The 22,410-nt window shown below is 36.8% G+C and overlaps 2 protein-coding genes across 4 annotated transcripts in view; both read left to right on the plus strand.

The window, feature by feature from the left end:
* Positions 1-8,332, plus strand: part of appa (amyloid beta (A4) precursor protein a) — a 48,078-nt gene extending 39,746 nt beyond the window's left edge. For all 3 annotated transcript variants that reach the window (XM_082163803.1, XM_082163802.1, XM_082163804.1), the window contains 2 exons: positions 3,604-3,750; positions 5,597-8,332. In XM_082163803.1, coding sequence (XP_082019929.1) covers positions 3,604-3,750; positions 5,597-5,698 — 249 coding nt within the window. In that variant the 3' untranslated portion in view covers positions 5,699-8,332. The remainder of the gene's footprint in view (positions 1-3,603; positions 3,751-5,596) is intronic.
* An 8,210-nt stretch (positions 8,333-16,542) lies between these two features.
* Positions 16,543-21,947, plus strand: atp5pf (ATP synthase peripheral stalk subunit F6). The gene is made up of 4 exons (XM_082163983.1): positions 16,543-16,690; positions 17,617-17,790; positions 19,699-19,823; positions 21,859-21,947. The coding sequence occupies exons 2-4, from the start codon at positions 17,621-17,623 to the stop codon at positions 21,888-21,890; spliced, it is 327 nt and encodes a 108-aa protein (XP_082020109.1). The 5' UTR covers positions 16,543-16,690; positions 17,617-17,620; the 3' UTR covers positions 21,891-21,947.
* Positions 21,948-22,410: the final 463 nt, after the last annotated feature.

Below are 22,410 nucleotides of genomic sequence, written 5' to 3' on the forward strand. Positions count from 1 at the left end.
AGTATTCATATCACAGTATTCATATCACAGTATTCATATCACAGTATTCATATCACCGTATTCATATCACCGTATTCATATCACCGTATTCATATCACAGTATTCATATCACCGTATTCATATCACCGTATTCATATCACAGTATTCTAGCTAACGACCTACACGCTCATATCACAGTATTCATATCACAGTATTCATATCACAGTATTCATATCACAGTATTCTAGCTAACGACCTACACGCTCATATCACCGTATTCATATCACCGTATTCATATCACCGTATTCATATCACCGTATTCATATCACAGTATTCATATCACAGTATTCATATCACAGTATTCATATCACAGTATTCATATCACCGTATTCATATCACCGTATTCATATCACAGTATTCATATCACAGTATTCATATCACAGTATTCATATCACAGTATTCATATCACAGTATTCATATCACAGTATTCTAGCTAACGACCTACACGCTCATATCACAGTATTCATATCACAGTATTCATATCACAGTATTCTAGCTAACGACCTACACGCTCATATCACAGTATTCATATCACAGTATTCATATCACCGTATTCATATCACAGTATTCTAGCTAACGACCTACACGCTCATATCACCGTATTCATATCACCGTATTCATATCACCGTATTCATATCACCGTATTCATATCACAGTATTCTAGCTAACGACCTACACGCTCATATCACCGTATTCATATCACCGTATTCATATCACAGTATTCTAGCTAACGACCTACACGCTCATATCACAGTATTCATATCACCGTATTCATATCACCGTATTCATATCACAGTATTCATATCACCGTATTCATATCACCGTATTCATATCACAGTATTCTAGCTAACGACCTACACGCTCATATCACAGTATTCATATCACAGTATTCATATCACAGTATTCATATCACAGTATTCTAGCTAACGACCTACACGCTCATATCACAGTATTCATATCACAGTATTCATATCACAGTATTCATATCACAGTATTCATATCACCGTATTCATATCACAGTATTCTAGCTAACGACCTACACGCTCATATCACAGTATTCATATCACCGTATTCATATCACAGTATTCATATCACCGTATTCATATCACAGTATTCATATCACAGTATTCTAGCTAACGACCTACACGCTCATATCACAGTATTCATATCACAGTATTCATATCACAGTATTCATATCACAGTATTCTAGCTAACGACCTACACGCTCATATCACAGTATTCATATCACAGTATTCATATCACAGTATTCATATCACAGTATTCTAGCTAACGACCTACACGCTCATATCACAGTATTCATATCACAGTATTCATTAGGGGTGGCACGGTTCACAAAACCCACGGTTCGGTTCGTATCACGGTTTTAGGGTCACGGTTTTCGGTTCTGTACGGTTCTTGTTGTTGTTTTTTCTTTTAATCTTTAACACTCCAAAAATTTACTTCAGCATATGATATATAGCTGAATTATCTAATTATTAATTAATTTATTTCATAAATGGGGTGTGTTTGCAAAACGCAGCTTCTCATTTCCCGTGGGCTGTGTCGGACAGTTATTTGTCACCACTTTTTGCCAGGGTTGATATTATGTCCCAGCACGGATGTACCAATACAAATAAATAAAACATTTCCAGTTAACTAGCAAAGTATTCGTTTCGTTCGTTTGTTAAATAAGAAGCAATCTAGCGCTGAAATGTGTTTTTTTTAATCAAGTGATCAAAGTGCTCGTTGCCGTTGCGATCAGTGGCGCTGATACAGTGTTCTCGTGGCTCGCGCACACACCGCAGCGGCCGCACATTCTTCACTCAGACGCGCGCTTCAGTCCGTTGAGGAGACTCTAGGCTACTCTATTCGTTCCGATGAAATCACAAAACAAAATTCATACAAATCTGTCCCTGCTTGATATACAATCGCTGATAAACATAATCGGTTTTGATGAAAAAGAAAAATATATACGAGTGCAGATTAGAACTCAGAACCTTTGACACGCTTGGCAAGTTCTGCCACTGGACCATTAAAGTACATACCGGTACGTGGAACAGTCGATCTATGTAGCCTATTTATTCACGTGAAAAAAACAACATATAGCCTAGTGGAGTTGATCTCATTAAATGTCTAAGTAAACCCAGTGTACTATTTAAATCGATTGCTGGACATTGTAATGTTATTCTACATTTGTCTGATTTATGATTTAGCATTGTATTAGCAGTAGCACGGGCACAAGGCTACATTGCGCATGCGTCGAACCGTGCGAACCGCGCGACGCACACACGCACCGAACCGAGACAAGCGAACCGAACGGTTCGGATGTTTTTTCATGTACCGTGCCACCCCTAGTATTCATATCACAGTATTCTAGCTAACGACCTACACGCTCATATCACAGTATTCATATCACAGTATTCATATCACAGTATTCATATCACAGTATTCTAGCTAACGACCTACACGCTCATATCACAGTATTCATATCACAGTATTCTAGCTAACGACCTACACGCTCATATCACAGTATTCATATCACAGTATTCATATCACAGTATTCATATCACAGTATTCTAGCTAACGACCTACACGCTCATATCACAGTATTCATATCACAGTATTCATATCACAGTATTCTAGCTAACGACCTACACGCTCATATCACAGTATTCATATCACAGTATTCATATCACAGTATTCATATCACAGTATTCTAGCTAACGACCTACACGCTCATATCACAGTATTCATATCACAGTATTCTAGCTAACGACCTACACGCTCATATCACAGTATTCATATCACAGTATTCATATCACAGTATTCATATCACAGTATTCATTTCACCGTATTCATATCACAGTATTCTAGCTAACGATGTGTTGCACGATTCAGTTGCCATGGCAACGCAACCCGCAGAAACCATGGGGTTACGTTGCCATGGCGACTGAATTTATTCATTTAAACCATTAATTTGTGGAAGTTTAAGACCTATTTAAAATCGGAGCGGAACGTCTTAAATTCATAAAGTCGTGGCATTAAATGTTGCATGCGTGCTTTCCAATACAAATATCTAAACAAGTTTAAATCAAGATACATTTACTTGAGATGGAAATGTAAAATTAAGTGAATAAATATGTCAAAACTTCTAAATGAAGCTGATTTTACTGAGCCATTTGTAGATATTTGTTCTTGCATTAGTCATTTAAGAGAAAACAAAACTTCATATTTCATGTCATTTTACATTATTTCCGTATTGTAGAGGTTTTGAGCTAAACGATTCAAGCTTCTTTTTTTTTTTTTGAAAAATGAATAAAAAAGTACCAGATATCTGTTGGAAGATGTATTTTCCAACTCTGAAGTGTTTCTCCATAAACATTTGCATTTAGAGAACATATTGATATTCTATTGTATTGAGTTCCCTTCAATTTATTTCTGAAATGTCCGTTACTTGGTCTTAAATTTAAAACCTTCATAACATCTTTAGAAAGCCTGACGCCGTTGAGAGGCGAGAGACGCTGTGTCTGTAATCTGGTCTTCTCTCTTGTTTCCGGTGCTCAGGTTTTCTTTGCCGAGGACGTGAGCTCCAATAAGGGAGCTATTATTGGCCTGATGGTCGGAGGTGTTGTCATAGCAACCATCATCGTCATCACCCTGGTGATGCTGAGGAAGAAACAGTACACGTCCATCCACCACGGGATCATTGAGGTCAGTGCCAATTAGATGGGTAAGCCCCGCCCCCTTAGTTACGGTTGCTAACTCGGACAAACAAACAGAGCTGAACTGAAAGCTGTCAGTGCGAAAACCTTGTCAAGTCTCCTTCATTTATACAGAGCTTTAACAATATAGATTCACAGCAGATTTACAGTGATAACAGGAGATTACAGTAACAGAGATTGTTTAGGCTTTACAGCAGATCTAGAATAAAGTTTTTGTCCAGATAAAGTTAGTTTTTGATTGATTCACTTCCATTACAAAGATCATTAGTGATTAACTTAGCGGCCGCTAACACACACCGTTCTCACAGAAAACCCTTAATGCGCTCCGGCCACTCATTCACACAACAGTGTTTGAGCTCGAGAACACAAACCTTAAGAAGGGTCCAAGATGTGTGTGTGACCCTGGATCACTAAACCAGTCACATGGGTCAATTTTTTTAAATTGAGAGTTATACATCATCTGAATGCTGAATAAATAAGCTTTCCATTGATGTGTGGTTTGTTAGGATAGGACAATATTTGGTCTAGACACAACTATTGAAAATCTGGAATCTGAGGATGCAAACAAATCGAAACATTGAGAAAATCTCCTTTAAAGTTGTTCATTTATGTTGGCGATTGTGCTGCATTCACTCACAAAAATACATGTTTGATATATTTACGGTAGGAAATTTACTAAATATCTTCATGGAACATGATCTTTACTGAATATCCTAATGATTTTTGGCATAAAAGAAAATTCGATAATTTTGCCCCATATAATGTATTGTTATACAGATATACCCGTGCGACTCGAGACTGGTGACGTGATCCAGGGTCTCATATGATCAATTTTGGACACAGAAGGACCAGCTCTCGTCGAGGAGATCTCAAGTGGGACTTTAATATGCCATTGAGGGATATATAAAATTTAAGCTAAGCTAAGCTACCCTGTCGCCAATTACGTTCCCCTCCAGTAGTTCTCAGAGTAATATGACACGTTACGCTCTGTCTCAATTGACCATTCGCAAAGACCCGCCCCCTTTTAGTTACTGTTGCTATGTCCGACAAGCCACGCCTCTCTCACACACACCATGTTCTCACACAGTGAAACACACACCGCGGAGCAGAGAGGACACTGAACACACTGAGACAGGACAGACCAGCTTACTTTTGATATGAAACAAAGTCTCAACTTTCAAATGTGGTCATTGTTTTAAAGGAATATAAACAATAAATACCGTTTTGTGGCTCTTTAATGTGTCGTGACAGATCGCCTCAGTTAAAGCCGCTCGAGAACCGATCATCTCTTCCTTATAGTTCATATATAGCATCAAATAAACGTGAATGAACATCAGAAGGAATGTTGTTTTAACCTCGGAAAGACGTCAGTACACGTTAATCTACTAACTCTCCTGACTGCTTTGTCGGACAAAAATGGCGGATTATGATTGGTCAGATCGCCTGTCAATCAAACTCCCTGCGACGGGTCAATTGCCTGGATCCACTTTTGTCTCGTTTTTTTGGGGTCGACAGCTTATAAAAACGTATTTCTGGCTTTTTAGCTTGTTTGCTGTACACCTTGTCACATACAAGGTGTGAATCAGTGTGAACTTGTGAATCAGCGTCGTCTGCACATCATTTTACCATGTTTGTAGCATAAACGCCATCAAAACGATGAGAGCTTCGGATCTTCCAATGTTTCTCTATGCCGCTGAAACCTAAAGATGTCCCGAGTTACCCGTGCAACTGATACTCAACTGCCATTGGCTCATCTGTGTTCGGGGGGCGGGGCTTACCGATAGGTCAACTGTAGATGTGAGCAGGTGTGTAATGCGAATGAATTTGATTGACAGGTGGACGCTGCCGTGACTCCGGAGGAACGTCACCTGTCTAAGATGCAGCAGAACGGCTATGAAAACCCCACATACAAGTTCTTCGAGCAGATCCACAACTGATGGCGTAACTTACCCCCACCCAACTCCTCCCCGAACCCTCCTCATCTCCAGACGCTGCAGAGGACACCTGACACAAGCATCTCGTCTGCCATTGGCCAGATCCCGTGACTGGCAGTAAGAGACCACCTCCCATTGGCTGGATGAACAGTCACATGATCAGATTAATGCGGTTGGGGTCAGTTTCAGGTGGTTCAAGATTCCGTTTCAAATTGAATGCATAATTCAAATCGCAAATCCAAATGAAAGCATAATTCAAATTCATTCCAAATCAAATCGGACGCATAATTCGAATTCAATTCAATTTGAACACATTATTTAAATTCAAAACACAAATCAAATTGAACACACAATTCAAATTCAATTCAAACCACAAATCAGATTGAAGGCATAGATCAAATTTGAATTCACTCCAGATTTTTCAACCATGACCTCCCATTGGCCGAATGAACATGAACACGATCAGATTAACGCTATCAAATTTTTTTCATTTTTTCATTGAACGCACAGTGTCATGTGTCGTGTGTCATGTGTCGTGTCCTCTGCAGCGTCTGCTCTCTCTCTCTCTCACACACTACTAACCGAGTGAAACACTGGGATATCTGAGGGATGAACGTCCGAGACTTCATCCCGTCTCTCCCTCCTCTTCATCTCTTCATCACACACTGACTGCAGCTGCGCTGCGTTTGGTGATCACGGAAAAATCTAGTGGTAAAATTGATGTCCTTCTGAATGAGATCTTGAAATTGTTTGATTTTGTTTCTGGTTTGTTTTTCAAGAAAAAAAAAGAATAATTTAAAAAAAAGAAATTGCCAAAAAAAAGTGTTTTTTTGTTTTGTTTTTCAATCTTAAAAGTAATGCAAAAAAAAAAAAAACTAGTTGTAACTATGTAGTGCATGATAGAAAAAAATGATGAAGAAAATCTTCTGCTATTTGGATCTTGGTCTTTTCTCATGTATAGACATTTTAGCAGAATTTAAACAGTAACTTGTGAAAATGTGATTTGAGTTGCACAAAGAAAACTCTATTGGCTTCTGCTTTGATACAACTTCAACCATTCTTTTATTTGAGTATTTTTTTATCAGGCTGAGATCCAGCGGTGGCTGTTGATGTACATTTACTGTCTTTAATGTTTTCATCCTATGCATATCAGAGATTTATTTACTCCTTCTTTATAAACAGCTATTTAATTTAGATTTTCCATTGGACTCGTGGTTGTGTGTGTTTTTTAAGCGGGTGTTTGGGGGGCGGGGGGGGTTTTCGGGGTGTTTTCTGTATGTTTGTATCCAGTCGGTTTTGTGTTCTCAGATCACTGTATCCACAGATGTAGAAATCTCTCTCTCTCTTTCTCTCTCTCCTCTCTCTCTCTCTCTCTCTCTCTCTCTCTCTCTCTCTCTCTCTCTCTCTCTCTCTCTCTCTCTCTTTCTCTCTCTCTCTCTCTCTCTCTCTCTCTGTCTCTCTCTCTCTCTCTTTCTCTCTCTCTCTCTCTCTCTCTCTCTCTGTCTCTCTCTCTCTCTCTCTCTCTCTCTCTTTCTCTCTCTCTCTCTCTCTCTCTCTCTCTCTCTGTCTCTCTCTCTCTCTCTCTCTCTCTCTCTCTCTCTCTCTCTCTCTCTCTCTCTCTCTCTCTCTCTTTACTGAGAGAGAAACACCTTCATCTCACTGCAAAATCAAAAGAAAATGGTTTTGCATTGCAACATCTTATTTAATTTCACCCCAAATTGTTATTACTGTAATGCATCAAAATAATTAAATATTATTTAAAGGGGCTATATGTACGAATTTGCATGTATTTATCGCTTTTTTATTGCTAATGTGTGAACAGTTTGTAACGAAACTTAAAAAACAAGACCTTCCCCGATTCCCTAGGTTGTCTGTAACCTTTAGACTGATGTTTATGTGAAGGACACTCGGGACGTTTTTCCCGGGAAAATCAAAGGATGTGACGGTTACGTTCCCGTGAGCCTCTCTTCCGTTTAATAGCACATGAAACAAAAAGCTTATGTTTAGGATAATGCCGAAAGAGTCATTCTGTACATATAGCCTCTTTAAATAGTATTTATGGTAATATTTGTACAGAACTGAATTGATTTAATGCCTAATTTATTGGATTTTTTGCATTACAATGAGAATTTGTGAATTTGCAAAAAATATGAATAGGCATCGTGCAAAATGTTATTGCATATATTGTTCTTTTGATTTCGGGGTGGAATATGATTTGTTGGAGATTCTCGTGTGTTCTGATGCGTCTGTCACTCTCACCTCTCGTTGTAGAAAGCGTCACGTGACCGAATGTGTGGCTGGTTATTATCAGATTACCAGTATAAACCGATGGTTATGATTATGTGGCATCCAGCATTTACAGTTGATCAAAGTTTCATAATCCATAGTCAAAACGCGTCTGATGAATGTCATAATCATACGTTTACAGAATCGTCTCAGCGATGACGTCGTTCGCACCGCTGTTCTCAGATCAGTGATGCATCATGGGTAATTATCAGTGTGGGTTGCTGTGGTTCGGAGATGGTGGTGATGAGGTTCTTTCTGTGATGTTTTTCTGTGTATCATTTGCTTTGACTGGAGAACAACTGCGCTTTCTACACTGTATTCCATAAATAAAGTTTTGAATGTACATACGGACTCTGTTTGTCGTGGCTCGTTTGTAATATAGATAAAACTATATGGACAGGATCGCTGGAGCAATGGATCGCAATATGAGTTTCAATGACATTAGTAATGTCAGTGTGCAGTGGTTTGTGTGTGTGTGTGTATATATTTGTGTGTATATATATATATTTGTGTGTGTGTGTGTGTGTGTGTGCTATAAATTAATATAAAAATCAACTAGAAATTAGTGTTCACATGAACAGAATACTCAGGTTATGATTTTATTTGGAAATATTTATTACAACAGGTATTACATGCCTGTTATTATTTGTCATATTTACATATTCATGGTTTATTTTTCACCATCTCTTCGTACAGTATATCTTGTAGTGGCATGTCATGTTATATACAAATATGTAGCCTACTCTTTATATTTATATAAATTTAAAGTCAGTATTTAGTCTTTACATTAACAGAATCCTTAATGATTTTTTTTATTTGAATGATCGATTACATTTCTGTTATTAATTGTCATAATGCCGCCATATATAACGGCTTAATCATTTCCACATCACTTTTGTACATTCTCTGATAAACCTTTACAGTCTGTGATATAAACAGACTCTCTGTCTCCCTCTGCTGTCCAAATATCATAATTCCTCATAGATGTTTTGTTTTTGTTTTTTTAAATAGGCTTAAATATGTAAGGAATAATTGACGACAGGCCGTTGAATTATTAGAAAAATAATGCACACCCGAGGTGGTAATGCGGTCACGAGGCGAAGCGGAGCATCAAATGATGTTAATGCGGTCATAAGTATCATTCATTATGCAGTTATTAATGCAGTTATTAGTGAGAGATGTTGCAATAATGAGACAGAAAAGCATGTGCGTCAATATTATTATTTATTTATTAATTCAATTCGTTTTAATTAATTCGTTCATTCTTTTTTTTTTTTCATTATTGACAGATGACAGTAGACTATAGCCAAATAAATGAAACACAAAGCCCTTTTACCAAGTAGGCCTATCAATAATTATTTACTTATTATATTATCTGCAATAAAAATCACCGCCGCCGACTTGAGTTTCCAAAGTTACCGGAAGTCATTCATTTTCAATGGAAGGGGCTTCTTTTTTCTTTTTCTTCTTTTTTTCTTAAAATTTTTCCAGTAACATTTGACATTTGAAAATATAGTATTATATTCCAACGAAATTTAGCAATGAATAAGAACAAACAATCTGTTACGAGGGATTTAGAATAACAGAATAAAAAATAAAAAAAATAAAATAAAAAATCCAGATAAAACAACAAATAAAATAATAATAAAATATATCAAAGGTTAAATAATAATAATACATAGACAAATAAATAATTAAATAAATAAATAAACAAATACTTTTTTTACTCAAGTAGGGGGTAGGAAAGCTCATCTAAAGATGATTCAAAACCTTATTTAAAATCTGGTATGTTTTAACAGCTTTTATTTTTTATGTAATTTACAGAGGGATTCAGCAAAACGTTTTAATTCAGAGCAAAATGCAATAAAATTTGTGTTTGAAGCTGTAACTTTACACTTATGAATATGACCTTTTCCAAGCAAGCACAGGATTTTAATAGCATTATTTAGTGTTACATGACAAAAACAGGACCATTTCTTCAGTGATGTCAAGAAGGTTATTAAAGGATGTAAAGATCAACATCGAAATCTCATTGCAAAATGGTGCTGTAAAGGGACAATTAAAAAACAAATGAATCACTGATTCATTTTCAGATCCACAAAAAGAGCATTCTGGGTGAATATCCATAAATTTAGATAAAAATAACTTGCAGGGGTAAAAATGATGAAGGATTTTAAGGTGGATTTCTTTTACTTTGTTTGGTATCACAAACTTATTGTGAATAGACCATATGTTAGATAAAGATAAAGAAGGATATATCCGTTTCCATAAAGACACTGCTTTAGGAGAAACACTACTTATAGAGAGTAATGTTCTTCTGATATGAATATTATTGTATTTTTTATCTAACAAGTCAATGCCATCTATCATTAATCGAGGAATGTCTTCCTTTAAAGGAGAGGATGACTTGATCTTGATCATTAATACTGTTTTCCTTACAAAATTTCCCATAACTAATCAGAGTCCCATCCGTGTTTATACATTTTTAAAAACATATTCTATTCTTTTCTACACTTTCTTTATGAAATATTGTCCTGTTTTTATATAGGATATATTGATTATTCCATACAATGCATTTGTGAGGCACAAAAATTGTGTTTAAACGCCAGTTTCCAAGAATCCAGTGCTTGCTTGTGGAAATCTGATAAATGGATAGGCAACTTATTACATTTAAAATTACAACTTAGCAAAAACTTGAAACCACCACAGCTGTTAAATAATACATTTGGAATGAAAAACCAGGGACATTTCCTCCAAGCATACATTGTTTGACCCAGTTGATTTTGTTAAAGCCTCCCTCAGCATGGTCCCTAATCATTTTTTCCTGTTGATGCATTCAGTGTTGTTTTTCCGATAAAGCCGGATACACCAATCTTGAGATTCCTTCCGCTTTTGAAAGCAATGTCCTTCCTTGTATAGTTAAGTCCCTTTGAAGCCTAGCCTGGGAAAACCCAGACAACTTCTGGCAAATTTAGATTTGCTCTACAGTAGTCTGGCAAAGAGCTCATTCAAGCCCATTTCTAATCCGTTGAAATCGCGGCACCAATCAGAAACGATGAGGCGGGCTTTACACGATGACAAGCGCTCTGATTGGTTTTAGGTCTATCCAATGGCGTCCAGAGGCATTTGAGCGACGTCCGTTGGTGAAGCGCAGCAACTTTTAAATGCATATTCAAATTGCAAACACATGAGGACAGTCTCCATGAAAGACCCACTGGCAGATGAACGTGCTTCTACATTTCTCTCCGAAACGGTAGGAAATTAAATTAGATTTAATAGAGGATTTTAACTGTGAAGATGATTGACAGGGCAGTTTACATGACGGGATGCACGCGACAGATCCGTCCGATAAAGATGACGGAGTAGTATGTCCCAAAGCTTGCCTATACTTTTTTGCTACACATTCAAAAGTAAATATCTTTTCTTCACAAAAAGAGTACATACTTTTATGGCGTAGTGTAACTTAGGGACGCAGCATATGGCTTTACGCTCTGATTGGTTTTAGGTCTATCCAATTGCGCTCAGAGGCATTTGAGCGACGTCCGTTGGTTACGCCCCTTTGGAAATGAGTTATTAATGAAGCTTTGCCAGACCATAACTCAGTTACTACTGAGAATGGTCTGGTTTTAACCAGGCTATTTGAAGCCATCTGTTAAAAAAAAAAAAAGTGTTTTCTGTAGCTTAGGGGTAAAGTTGTTGTCCAGTCTTTCCTTCACTGATTTTTTAATTGTTAGATATTGACCTTAATACCATTGATAACAGTTTTGTTAGAGTCATGAACAGCAAGTATTTCACTCTTGTCTGTGTTGATTAGGAGGCCTGATGCTTTTCAAAAAAGATCCAGTCCTTTTAAAACACTCAAAACCTGGTTTTCATCTTTAAGAAAAATGCAAGTGTCACCTGCTAACTGAGATGTTAAAATAACATCATCACCTAAAAAATTAAACCGTGATTTTTACGGTAAAAAAAAACTGCAGCTGTGGTTGCCAGTACTTTACCGTCAAAAATACGGTAGCAACGTTATTGGTTTTACAGACTTAAATTAAAATTTACAGTAATAAACCATAATTCATTATCTGATATAATGTGAATATGACGTCCTATTGAAGTATTAATATCTGTTTTGTACCATTCTAATACACTGATAACCACCAATCACAGCAATAATGAGAGTCACATGATCAATCAAAGCTCATCACAAGTAGTTCTTCCACAAGGAATGTAATACTATTATAATATAAGCTGCACAGAGTCATTCACACCAACATTAAACACCATCATGGTGACACACATGACATTTTAAAAATGCAATAAACATTAGTTTAACAACATTAAATGTAACATAAAACCCTAATGCACATTACTGATTCAAACAAACTAAGAAAACTATGAAGAAACATAGTTATTTTAACAAAAATAGATCAAATGTGAAGCGTCACGCAGGGAAGTGTGGGAATGTCAATTTACGGTGTTTCACTGTAAATTATCTTTTTCACTTTCAAAAACTGTAAATTTAACAGTATTAAATGTACCATTAGATCTATCACAGTTATTTACCGTATATAGTACGGAAACTTTCTGTTAACCAATTAACAGTTTTTCACTGTAGCATTTTTACAGTCTTTTACCGTTAAAATCACGATAATGTTTTTACAGTGTACCCTCAACATTGATACAATTTACAGTATAAAGATTCAATAATTCTGCTGCAATTAAAAACAAAAAGGGGGAAATCGGGCAACCTTGTCGAATACCTCTACTATACGAAACGCTTAGATGTACCTTCCGCTAGGGAAACACTACTGTTTATACCACTATATATAGTTCTGACCATATTCTTACATTTAAATCCAAATCCAAGTTTATCTAAGGCTTTATATATAGAGTCAAATGCCTTATAGAAGTCTAGGAACAGAATAATGGCTCCTTCTTTAATAAGATCAGAGTAGTCCATCAAATCCAATACAAGACGTATATTATTAGAAATATGTCTATACCCTTAATAAAGCCTGATTGTGTTATTGAAATAACATCTTCTAAACAAGGTTTTAATCTTTTTGCAAATAAAGAGGTTAACAATTTATAGTCAGAATTTAGGAGAGTGATTTTCAATGTGACGATTATCTTTATTTGGTTTTGGTGGTAGAAGTGTAATAAGACCTTGTTTTATGGTTTCTATTAATTCGTCAGAACCTAAACAATCTTTAAATGCAGTGAAAATCAATTCTCTTAATTCTTTCCAAAAAGTTCTATAAAATTCAAATGGCAAGCCATCAGGACCAGGACTTCTATTTAAAGGAGATCTAACTCTTCTAAAGTTATAGGATTTTCACAGCTATTAAAACTATGGGAAGATATTTTAGGTATAAACGGATCAACTCTATCAAAAAAAGATTCACATTCACACTATCATTGAATGATGAGGAGTAAAGGTTTTTATAAAAATGTATATATATATATGAATATAATTTGGCTGTCAGAAGTAAGATTGTTGTTTTACAAAAAGATTTTTTTTTTTTTTTTTATGACCACGATTTTTCTCTAAATTAAAAAAAAAGAAAGAATTTTTTTCACCATATTCAAGCCATTTTGGCTCTTGATCTTATAAAGGCTCCTCTTGCTCTTTCTGTGTAAAGTTTATCAAGATTCTCTTGTAAATCATGAAGATTTATTAATTCCTCCTCGTTAAGCAGTGGTTTTTTGAGAAGGTAATTAATTTAGCTTAATATGTTATTATGAATATGTACTCTCTTTTTCCATATTTAATTGAATAGCTTCTGCACTCGTTTTTTAATAGTTCTCATTTTAAGGATGTATCTGTCATATTTTTGTATTTTTTAATGATGTCTTTGTATTGCCACAATATACGGGTCTTGATCTAAAAAAGAACAATTCAGTTTCCAATATCATAAATTTCTATTATTTGTCTTTTTTTGCATTTGAAAGGAGCAAATAAATTCCAGCATGGTCTGTTAAAGGAGCCGGAGAGATTTCACAAGTGTTGATGAATGGAGATAGACAATCTGAAATCAACCAAAGATCTATTCTAGACTTTTTAGACATAACAGGTTTGAACCAGGTGAATGAATCAATTGAAGAAGGGTGATGATACCTAAAAGAATCCAACAGTGATAAATTATTGCAAAAGTCAGTAATAACAGAGTTAATAATATGACCAGTGGTCCTAGTGGGAAACCTGTCCATATTATTGTTAGAAGCCTCATTGAAATCACCATCCCGTAATTAAAAAAGCAGATGCAGGGAATTTACCTTTTAACTGTGAGATCTTATTTGATAAATCTTTACAAAAGGGCATTATTTGCAGCAGAATTATTGTAGTTCAGTGAAGTTGGCAATATTCACATAGGCTATTCGAACTTCCCTATTCTTGAGCTAAACGTTGTTAAAACACCTATTTACAATCACAGTAACCCAGACAACGAGCTACAACCCAATTATCATCAAAACGAGCTTTATAATATTAATTTGTCTCTAACCAGACGAATGAGAGACAAGTCCAAATAAGGGGCCGTCTGCAAAGTGCAAATCCCAAAACCCTTCTGCACATTTTATATTATATTATTAAACATATTCAATAGCTTCACTGTGACGCACTGTACTGTCACCAAATTCAGTTCACACATCACTGCTCTCCTGCTGGTTATACTACATTACTTAGTTTGATCAAAATAAAAAAACATAATTTTTATGATTATTTATGAAATAAAATCAATAACTTCACCCTTTTTAGAAAAATATTAAATAACTTCACACTGTTATACAGTGTAATGCCATCAAATTCAGTAAGCAAATATAATGCAAAAGCTGCGTACAGTACCAATATAATTTGTGTAAAGAATAGCCTACTTGTTTTATATGTGCAATTACTTCCCAAACTAAGTGTTGTATAACCAACATTAGAGCAGTGATGTGTGAACTACATTTGGTGTGTTGCAGTGACGTTACTGAATATTTTTCATAATATAAAATGTGCAAAAGCAGTGTAGTATGACCAGTGGGTCACCATTGATGTGTAAACTTAATACGCTGATTTCACGCAGCCGCCATTTTGAAATCGAAAGTGAGGCTCCGGTGGGAAGAACCCCGGAAGTAAAGATAAACAACAATGCCTTGGATTACCAACCTAAAGCTGCTGCCGCGATTTACACTATTGGATGTTAATATTCAATATAGGATATGTATATAGTTCATTCCTGCTTCGTTTTTTACATTCTGAATTATATATTAAAAAAATATTTTATTTATAAATGAATTTCACTGTATATAGTCTAAAGTATGAAAGAAATGTTTGTACATTTTTAGAATTGACACAACATCATTAAACACAACAATACGCCATCGCATTCACGACTCACCTGTGATTAAAGGCGACACTTCCGGTTTTCTTCCCACCGGAGCCTCGCTTTCGATTTCAAAATAACGGCTGCGTGAAATCAGCGTATTGGGTGGCACTACAGTTTATAACATTGAAGTTAATGACTATTTTTGTATTTTTGACTATGAGATGATTCTGTAGTCGTTTTCTGGGTTATATTGCACTTTGCACTCGTCTCTTTGAACTCGTCTCTCATCCGCCGTCATTATAAAAGCTCGTTTTGATGAGAATTGGGTTGTAGCTCGTTGTCTGGGTTACTGTGATTGTAAATAGGTGTCGTTTGTGTTTTAACAACGTTTAGCTCAAGATTATTGATCCGGGAAGTTCGAATAGCCTATGTGAATATTGCCAACTTCACTGAGCTCTTAGAGTTAAGCACTGACCGCATTTCTTTATATTTGACTCCAATTTAAAACACTATGAAACGCTCCATTAACGCACGGAGCTCTGAAACACTGCCAGCGGGACATTACACAGGACGGGTCTGTCCGAGCTCACAACAGGTGTTGCGTGGGAACCTATTTTTTACAGTCTATGGTGGGAACGCAAATATATTTGCGAGGGAACGCAAAAGATTTGAATTTTTTTTTTTATAATTCTCCCAACCTAAAAATATTTCCACCACCATGTCCCTTTAGGGGCTCCGTAGTAAAGCAACCCCACCCATCTTTTCAAAAAGTAGATTAGGAATTAAATACCAAATTGAATTTTTGTATTGAAAGTAATGCTTGAGCATCTGTTTTTTTTTTTTTTTTTTGTATTTGAAGTGCTGAAGTTTTCAGAAACATTCCGTTTTTGATAAAATAATTCTACCATTAATTGACAAGTCTCGCATTAACCATAAATTAAATCTATTTTGAACTTTTTGAACTACAGATTTAAAATTAAGCTGACCCCTTTCCTTTTCGTCTTTACATATTTTGATTCCTAAATAGGTAATAACATTCTTTACAGGGATGCCATTAATATCAAGAAGATCACTATTTTTCAGAGGGAACAACTCATATTTGTTTAAGTTTAATTTTAACCCTGAGACTAATGAAAAGTTATTTAAACAATCAATCACACTTTTAATTTCTAATGAATCTCGAACAAATATTGTTGTATCATCTGCTAATTGACAGCATTTTATTTCTCTTTCTAAAATCCTGATGCCGTTAAAATAAAAATAAAATTATATAAAGAGTCATTGCGACAAACCCGATTCGTCATAACACCGGCAGTGAATGGTGCGTCATACCCATAAGCACGCGCGGTGACCCGGAAGCCCTTAGCGTCATCTGTTCTTCTGTGCATCGGGTGTCAAACACAAGGTTAGACGTGATATTGTTCTTTATCTTGTTTGTTTCGAATGAAAATGAGAAAATAGTTGTTATGCTTGTGCATATAAACTCTTATACTTTAAACTATAGACAACAGTAGCGCTTTTCTGCGCGTGAGGTCAATGTCATCTGGTGTTAATGAACGCTTTAAAACTCAAGATATGAATTAATATGATAATCAGGCGTTAATTAAACATCAGCGAGAGGGATTAATCAAAGTCCCCTGATTATTCAACATAAGTAACTTGTAGTATCATGTAAATAAGGATTTGTGAAATTAGCACGAATGTATAGAAGAAAATGTTTATGACACAAACATGTGAAATGATGGCATCATAAGTCATGATTATAACTTAGTATGCAATAATGTCGTAATTTAAGATTTATCAAAGCATGATTTTTATGTCTAATGCAGCAGAAATGGGATTCCATTCACACGGGTATCAAAAAATATTGAAAACAAAACGGCATACATTTTTTTTTATTACATTTGATGTGTTTTTTATGTTTTTCAAATATTTCGTAATCGCACTTTAACAAAGGTGTATTTATTTTTTATTTACTTGTATCACTTAGGATATGTAATTTATTTTAATATTCTTAAGAATGAAAAGTTATTTGAAAAAGGTGTATTTTTTGTCATTATATAATCGGTGGCATTAAATGGTTTTAAAGGGATAGTTCACACAAAGATTTAAAAAAAAAAAAAGTGCCTTCATCCGACATAACAGTATTATAACATAACATGCAGCTGTATGGATTATAAATAATGGGATTTTAGGTGAACTATTCCTTTAAGATGACAGTAATATATTTAATGGCGATTATTTCCGGGACGATAAACCGTCCAACGAAGAGTATGGATGGTGTGTGTGTGTCTGTCAGTGATTCTCCGTGTGTGTTTGTCCCTCCGGCAGCATCATGGCTCTTCATCGGCTCTTCCGGCTGTCGTCTCTGTTGCGTTCGGTCGTGAGTGTGTCGCTGCGCAGGAACATCGGTCTCTCCGCTGTGCTCTTCAACAAAACCAGAGACCTGGACCCCGTGCAGAAGCTGTTCCTGGACAAGATCCGCGAGTACAACTCCAAGAGCAAGTGTGTTGATGCAGCTGATACTCTCTCATTTGCTCACTGATTCACTCACTCACTCACTCACTCACTGACTAACTCACATACACACACACACACTCACTCGCTCACATTCACTCATTCACTCACTCACTCACTCACTGACTCACTCACTCATACTCACTCGCACTCACTCACTGACTAACTCACATATACACACACACACACTCACTCGCTCACATTCACTCATTCACTCACTCACTCACTCACTGACTGACTGACTCACTCATACTCACTCGCAGACTAACTCACATACACACACACACACTCACTCGCTCACATTCACTCATTCACTCACTCACTCACTGACTGACTCACTCATACTCACTCGCACTCACTCACTGACTGACTGACTCACTCACTTATACTTGCTCACACTCACTCACTCACTGACTGACTGACTGACACACTCGCTCTCACTCACTCACTCACTGACTGACTGACTCACTCATACTCACTCGCACTCACTCACTCACTCACTCACTGACTGACTGACTCACTCACTTATACTCGCTCACACTCACTCACTGACTGACTGACTGACTGACTGACACACTCGCTCTCACTCACTCACTCACTGACTGACTGACTCACTCATACTTGCTCACACTAGTGTTGTTTTTGGCGGCCTGTTTTAATTTTAGTTTTAGTCTAGTCTTTGTGTCAAGCTGTCGTTTTAGTTTTTATTAGTTTTAGTCACGTTCATACTCTTTTTAGTCTAGTCAAGTTTTAGTCGATGAAAACTGATGACATTTTAGTCTAGTTTTAGTCAATGAAAATTGTATTTTAGTCTCTTTTTAGTAATGCAATTCTATTTAACCCAGTCAATATAGAATTTCAAACAAGGTTATCTTATTATATTTAGTATTTACTGTGACGGTGGCAGTTTTTTTTTACCACCGCGGTAATGGACCAACTACCGGCGGTGGTTGGGGGGTTATTTAAAAAAAATTAAAAATAAAAACTCGTTTTATATTTCCACACAAAGACGCGTGATATAGCCTACCACTCTGCGCTTTGAGAGGGATGTGGGACACGAGCAGGAGAGAGACCATCGATCTCTTTATGATATCTTCGTGTTTTCTACTTGATGTGAATTGGTCTGAAGAGCGAATTTTATCCTCCACAAGGGCGAAATATTTAGGCTATGTTTGAGATTGCGCTGCCAGAGAAAGTGAAACTAAAAATCACCCGCGCGTGTGAAGCGCGCTTTATAACTAAACTTGACGCGCCTTACCATGTCTAATAACAAGCACAAACTGTCTTAAAGAATTTGACATGCAAGTACAAATGTATAGGCTATCTGTCCTACAGCGTTTTTCTACTTTACCACAGTAAAGAATACGAATATAATAGGCCTAATTAAAAGCGAACCAATGAAGAAACGTTTATAATCCTTTTAGAAAATGGGTGAGACGTGAGTGAAGATTTGGGAAAAGAAACAAGAGATTCCATGCAGGGATGAGTCACGAATTTCTCTCTCTCAAATGAGCTTTATTGGCATGACTTGTCTTGTACAGTATTGCCAAAGCATTGATCATTACATAAGCAATGAACAAACAATCAATAAATCAATCAGTAAACAAATGCATGAATACATTTATATAAACAAGACATAACAAGAAAAATAATTAAGATAAATAAAAAAACACCTTTGTACATTTGTACCAACATTCAGACAAGATAAGAATATTCCTGACGTCAGTTTCGTCCACTGGCTGACTCTCGTAGGTTTTGCTGCTGTTGTAATCGAGCTGGAGTTTTCTCCCAACATATGACTGAATTTCTCTGGATTTGGTAATGCCATAATATTTGGTTCTAGTTGTTGTAATTTAGTGAAGTTTCTCTGTGTGTGTGTGTGTGTGTGTGTGTCAGGGTCTCAGGTGGAGTGGTTGAAGCGGGTCCAGACTATCAGAAGAACCTGACGGATGAGCTGACCAAACTCCAGCGCCTGTACGGAGGAGGAGATCTGACCCAGTTCCCCCAGTTCAAGTTCCCCGGTGAGCCTGGATTCATTCAGCATTCATTCATTCAACATAACTACTGAAATAAAATCCAAAAATAAAGAACACCAGGGGCTTTCGCACAAGACGAACCTAGAAATCGAAAATCGAATCGAGAATCTTAAGCGAATCGAATTGGAACATCTGAATTGAGACCCAGCGCTATTAAACACGCCTGACATTCGTGCGCGTCTCACTGTATCGACTCATGAACTTCAGCTCCGGAGCCTCTTCAGCAGCGTTTCACAACTTCATCTGAGAAAACTATCGACACAAACTCAAATCTCCACAATAATGCGACAGTTTAACTTGAAGAAATTATGACAGAAATATAACACTACTGTAAAGCAGAATGTTCTTCTCAAAGTACTAATAACAATACTAGAGGCTTTCGTACCGGAGGAACCCTTTCATAGTTCCTAGAACTATTGGTGGAAGTTCCCGGTGTTTGGCGTGTTCGCACCGCAGGAACTAGGAACGATTTCAGTTCCAGGAACTCCTTTTGGAGGAACTGATTAACTCCTCCTTCAGAGTCGGTCTAAACCAGCGCTAGAGGAGCTACAGTGAAGTTAGTGTTCGCTGATTGGCCGAATGCACGTGAAACACCAGCACCCGCCATTTTTTAAAAAGCTGTGCAAACACACAGATTATAGCCTATATATTTACTCCAGAAACTAAAACTAACTCTATGAACATGTAAAACAGTGATAGATGAGCCTCTAAACCTTTACGCTGAGGAGAAAACCCAACACAACTTTGAGGGATCAAGAGAAACATGATTATGTATTTCTGCTCAGCGACACTGGACATCAACACACGCATACGCTAATAACTCTTCATCACTGGACATCAACACACGCATACGCTAATAACTCTTCATCACTGGCTACTGTCTATGTATAATGATGTATTAGACAGGACTGTTAGACAGATCGTACACTAATGAACAGGAGAATGTGAGCACTGTGAGCTCAGGCGTTCTCAGCGGCGTCAAAATAAAAGTCTCAACAACAAAAGCGTGTCTCACGTCACTTCAGAGTTCCTACTGGCGGTGTGAACGCAACCAGGAAATCGTTCCTGTGGGAACCATTAGTTCTCAGGGATTTTCACTCACTCACTCGCTCTCACACTCACTCTCTCACGCTCACACTCACTCACACTCACACTCACTCTCACACACACACTCCCTCTCTCTCACTCACTCTCTCACACACACACTCTCTCACACACACACACACTCTCTCACTCTCACACACACTCCCTCTTTCTCTCTCTCTCTCTCTCTCTCACTCTCTCTCTCACTCAGTTCCTAGAACTACCCGGTGCGGAAGCCCCCATTAACATTTAACATGGAAAATAAAAGATATGAATTTTGATCAGTAATGTAAGGTGATTGTGAGCAACAGTACTGAGCAATAGTGATGGGAGAAACGAAGCTTTTCGAAACTGAATCAATCCCAAAATGATTGGCCGTTCTGACTGGTTTGAATTGCGACACTGGCGACCCCTGCTGGTCAGAACAGTGTAAATGCAGTGAAAAACATCCATAAAAAAACCTTTACAAACCATTTACAAATGTTTTATTCAAGGTGTGATCTATTAAATTAACAAATCATCCAATACTATTACTTATGAAGTGTCTCTGAAAGATATTTTATTAAATCGTAAGGTTTGTTTTATGGAGTGCTTGGTTAATCCGACCAGTGAGAGACTTTAACTACAACTTTTCCTTTATTTATTATGTGAATGTCATTTAATGTGTACAAAATTGATCAGAGATCAGGAAAAATATACCATATACCTGCTTCAAAAATCTTTTTATTATTAGATACAATTATTGTGTTGCCAAACATGGCAAAACTTCATTTTAGTCTCCTTATTAATCATGAAATAATTAGTTTAGAACCATATTGGTTGAGTCAGTGCAACTAGTTTGAAGTTTGATGCGTCAGCTGATCTGGATGAATGACATGTTGGAGGTTTACGGTTAAACTAGCCTTGTTTAATGACACGTGTGTTGTTGTTTCCTCAGAACCCGCACTGGAGGAGGTGGTGCCTAAATGATCAACATCTGGAAATCTCTACACAATATTTAATAAACAAACTTTGGTTCAAAACTCATTTTGTGTCTGTGATGTCCAGGTCTTTGAATCGCTCTCCTGAACGTTCATGTAAAATGTTATCAGTGAATGTTAAAAGAACCATTAAAGTCCCCCTGTGGTGTAAATCCAGCTTTTAATGTAGTTTATGTGTCTATGTGGTGTTTTTAATCTGCTTTAAGACAAACCATGTGTAAATTCATAAGTCGACAGCATTGCTGAGTATTTCCTCCTTAAAACTGCAGTGAACCAAAGACAGTCTCAAACACACGCTTTGAAATCGCTGGTGTTTCTGACGTCACAAACTACCTTGTAACCAATCAGATCAACGTGTGATCGTCAACCAGTGGATCTCTGAGCTGAGTGAGTGAGTGGAGGCGGGGCTCATTTGCATATTCATAGAACCACGCATACTAAATGAGCCAAGGGTGTCGAGTTACATTCAAGATATTTTAAGGCATGAAGATTTTTTTTGTCATTTTGGT

The sequence above is a fragment of the Leuciscus leuciscus genome, assembly GCF_965113295.1.
Source record: "Leuciscus leuciscus genome assembly, chromosome: 3".
Classification (NCBI taxonomy): domain Eukaryota; kingdom Metazoa; phylum Chordata; class Actinopteri; order Cypriniformes; family Leuciscidae; genus Leuciscus; species Leuciscus leuciscus.

Coding starts and splice junctions, on each gene's coding strand:
- atp5pf (XM_082163983.1), top strand. CDS start 17,621: ATGGCTCTTCATCGGCTCTTCCGGCTGTCGTCTCTGTTGCGTTCGGTC. Junction 17,791..19,698: donor GAGTACAACTCCAAGAGCAA/GTGTGTTGATGC, acceptor TGTGTGTGTCAG/GGTCTCAGGTGGAGTGGTTG. Junction 19,824..21,858: donor CCCCCAGTTCAAGTTCCCCG/GTGAGCCTGGAT, acceptor TTGTTTCCTCAG/AACCCGCACTGGAGGAGGTG.